General features: G+C 39.9%; 1 protein-coding gene across 1 annotated transcript; it reads left to right on the top strand.

Moving 5' to 3' along the window:
• Nucleotides 1–561: 561 nt before the first annotated feature.
• Nucleotides 562–1,152, top strand: LOC131253795 (UDP-glucose iridoid glucosyltransferase-like). Its single transcript, XM_058254933.1, has one exon. The coding sequence runs from the start codon at nt 562–564 to the stop codon at nt 1,150–1,152; it is 591 nt and encodes a 196-aa protein (XP_058110916.1).
• Nucleotides 1,153–3,588: the final 2,436 nt, after the last annotated feature.

The following is a 3,588-nucleotide window of genomic DNA, read 5'->3' as shown; positions in this document are numbered from 1 at the left end:
GGGCCAATATAATTTTTGTATGGATCTATAACTTTCGAACATTGTAGTGCTTCTAAGTACATAACCCCCACAATTTCAAATCTTTATAAATGAGATATTTTTCACATATATACAATTTCTAAGTGTCTATGTATCAAGTTTCATACATTGTTTAATGTTTCATATTATAATGAGAATAATATATTTTGTATATGTGACACATGGACACAAGCACTACGTCAAAACTGCGAAAAAAGGACGGTCTAAAACCTTCTCAAATGACCAAAAAGGACGGTCATGGACCGTCGCAAGGGCCGTCAAATTTTGACGTGTTGTATTACTTAAAGGACGGTTGAAAACCGTCATTTTTATTGATGAAAAAAGGACGGTCGTAAACCGTCCTTAAAAAGGACGGTCTTGGACAGTCTCTTATGAGCCTTTACAAGACGGTCATGGACAGTCCTTAAAAAAGACTGTTTACAGGACGGTCATGGACCGTCCTTAAAATTGTTTGAAGTGGGCCCACTCTATAAATTCTCACCGGGATCATCAAACAGCATACTAACACAAGACTACAGTTGCATGGCATGGCTAGACAAGCAGGTGCCAGAGACCGTGATTTACATCAGCTTCGGGAGCTCGGGTTCCTTTGGTAAAAAAGACGTGGTGGAGATAGCCTGGGGGCTAGCCAATAGTGACCAGCCCTTCTTGTGGGTTCTCCGGCCCGGCTCTATCCACGGCCATGATTCAGTCGAACTACCGGAAGGGTTCGAAGAGAAGACGCGGGAGAGGGGCCGGATAGTTAACTGGGCCCCACAACAAGAAGTGCTGGCCCACCCATCAGTGGGAGGTTTTTGGACACACAATGGTTGGAATTCTACGTTGGAGAGCATATGTGAAGGGGTTCCTATGTTATGTTCTCCTTATTTATGGGACCAAAAAGTGAATGCTAGGTTTGCGAGCCATGTTTGGAAGGTGGGAATACAACTTGAGAATGGTTTCAATAGAAGTGAGATAGAGTGGGCCATAAGAAGATTGATGGTGGAGAATGAAGGGAAGGAGATAAGAGAGAGAGCACGTGATCTAAAGGAAAATGCAATGCATTGTATGGAAAAGGGAGGTTCTTCATATGAGTCATTAGAGAGTTTGGTTGATCTTATCATGTCATTGTAATGCCTCTTTTCTTATTATGTTTCATTTGTATTTTCATTCTATGGCAAGCTACAACAAGATGTATGTGATCAAATAGGCCTTTGTTTCAGTGTAACTATATTCCTTTGATGTTAAATAGGGCACTGGTTGAAATTTAGGCTGTATGTGAACTTTCAATACAACCATTTCTTTCCTGTCAATGAATCAACACAGATAGAATATACAATCCAGTGCAAACAATGGGCCACACCATTAGAGCTGGGCACAAGATGACTCGACTCGGTAGACTCGACTCGTCCGAGTCATTCAGACCCAAACCGAGTGGGTGAGTCAATCCAAATCAAGCAGACTTCGCCCAATCCAAACTCAAATTGAGCCGAGTTTAGATCACTTAGTAACTCGACTTGACTCAACCCGAAATCCAACTCAGTACTGACTCGACTTGATCCAAAACCCGACTCGTGTGTGTGTGTGTGTAACTCCATATTTGACATTTCATAGATGAGATACCGTGTAGTTAATAGAAAGGCTACAATTCCAGCATGTGCACCTAGGTTTCGAGTTGTGATTTCAGACCGTGGATACCCGCTTCACCCGACTCGACTTAGTACCTGTGACAGGATCGGACTCGGTCCGGATTAGTCTAGGCAAGACCTGGACTCGGATCGGGTCAGGTATGCTGGACTCGATACTGAGTTAGAATGAGTTCTGGTCAGGTCTCTTTCAAAACCGGATCCAGTCGGTCAGCCCTAACTCGGTCCAAATCGACCGGATGCCCAGCTCTACACACCATGATGATCACTTGGTTTTTTTTTTTTCAAGTTTAATTTTGTCGAGTTTACACGAGTTTCTTCAAGTTCAACTAGGTTTTTCACAATTTTTGACTGAGTAGTGTCCTGATCGAGCTTTTCTCAAGCCTTAATGAAATCTAGTCAAGCAAAGGTCCTTTTCTTTTTTCCAATTTTTAAGCTATTGTATGAGACGATGACAATCAATTATTTGGCCCTATCAGTACATTGAGTTCGAAGCTTGGTTTGTGGTGGGCTAAGGGCATGTTTGGACATACCATCTAAAGAAGGATTCAGAGTCAATACCCTTGTCTCCATCTGACACGATGGTTCCAAAACGTTAGTTTCAGCCCACAGGATGAAGTTGATGAAAGGACGAGTTGGAGACCCTTGTACGCACTAACTAGCCGCCCCTTGTAAAGTATTTTAAAAAAATAAAAAATAAATAAATAAATAAAAATCCATTCTCATGTGCTATGAAATTATTAGATAAGTCCAAACGGAATGAATGGATTCATTCATGCACATCAATGGGAAGGTTCCAATCATGGGTCCCACTGTAATTGTCTTTCTAAATTGTTTCTTTTGATGATGGCCAATAAGTCAAAAATGGGTGCTGGAATTGCATGGCAGAATTTTTTTTTTTTTTTTAATGAAATAGATTATATTCAACCGGAAATGAACTTTACATGGACTAGACAGGCTTTCAGGCTCCCACCCAAAAAATAGGGAGCCTATCATGTCTTTATTGGGAATCACAATGACACTCAGAAACTAATCAAGCAAAGTACACAATCACACAACCAAGTTGAAATAAGACCAAGTCAAATTTTATGTGGAAAAACTTTAAAAAAAACCCTCATGACACAAAGTGATGAGTAATGCACTATGAAAGCAGAAATTATAAGAGTCGGAGCCTTACCGATTCGAACAAGCCTCGAATCTACTTCACAAGCCCTATCTATGCCCTTAAACCCTTAAGAACGATTTAGAAAGCTCTAATATACCTCTATCTCAAATCCCGATTACAGTTGATGTGTATAGTGTTACAATCGGAATATGAAACAAATTTCGTACTTACGTAATTCTACACACATCTACAATGGAACCTTCAATGTCATTGACGACCCTCGATGTTGTCGAACTTACTTCGATGACATTGAGTAGGAACAGTAAAATGTTTCAGCAACCAACGTGGAATTTTCCAGATTTTCTTGATGGGATTAAGCATTTATCGATGGCATCGACCTCTACTCAATGGCATCGATTGGGTTGTCGATGGCATCGACAGACCCTATTGCTCACAAATTTAAAACATCAACAATAATATCCACCATATCTTCTATCTTCATTCATCATATCTCCTTATCGATTACTATCTCTAATTCTACCTTCCATCATAGCATCACCATCACTTCTCATGTATCATACGTCATCTATTTACACATTCGCTAAGCTTAAAGAAGTTACACATAACTTTAACTTCTCTATGAGAACCACCTTAGTAAGCATATCAACTAGATTCACGCTTGCGTTAATCTTGACTAAAGTCATGCCTCCTTCCTCAAGCACCTATTAAATAAAATGGTGGCACACATCAGTATATATGTTTAGTACATAAGTGATAAATAAAAAAATTCACCAAATTGATTGTATTTTTGCTATCACA

Source organism: Magnolia sinica, chromosome 8 (assembly GCF_029962835.1).
Source record: "Magnolia sinica isolate HGM2019 chromosome 8, MsV1, whole genome shotgun sequence".
Lineage (NCBI taxonomy): Eukaryota > Viridiplantae > Streptophyta > Magnoliopsida > Magnoliales > Magnoliaceae > Magnolia > Magnolia sinica.
This window is presented reverse-complemented; position numbering and strand designations above follow the sequence as displayed.

What these genes read in the sequence shown, in the direction of transcription:
- LOC131253795 (XM_058254933.1), top strand. Translation starts at nt 562, where the DNA reads ATGGCATGGCTAGACAAGCAGGTGCCAGAGACCGTGATTTACATCAGC.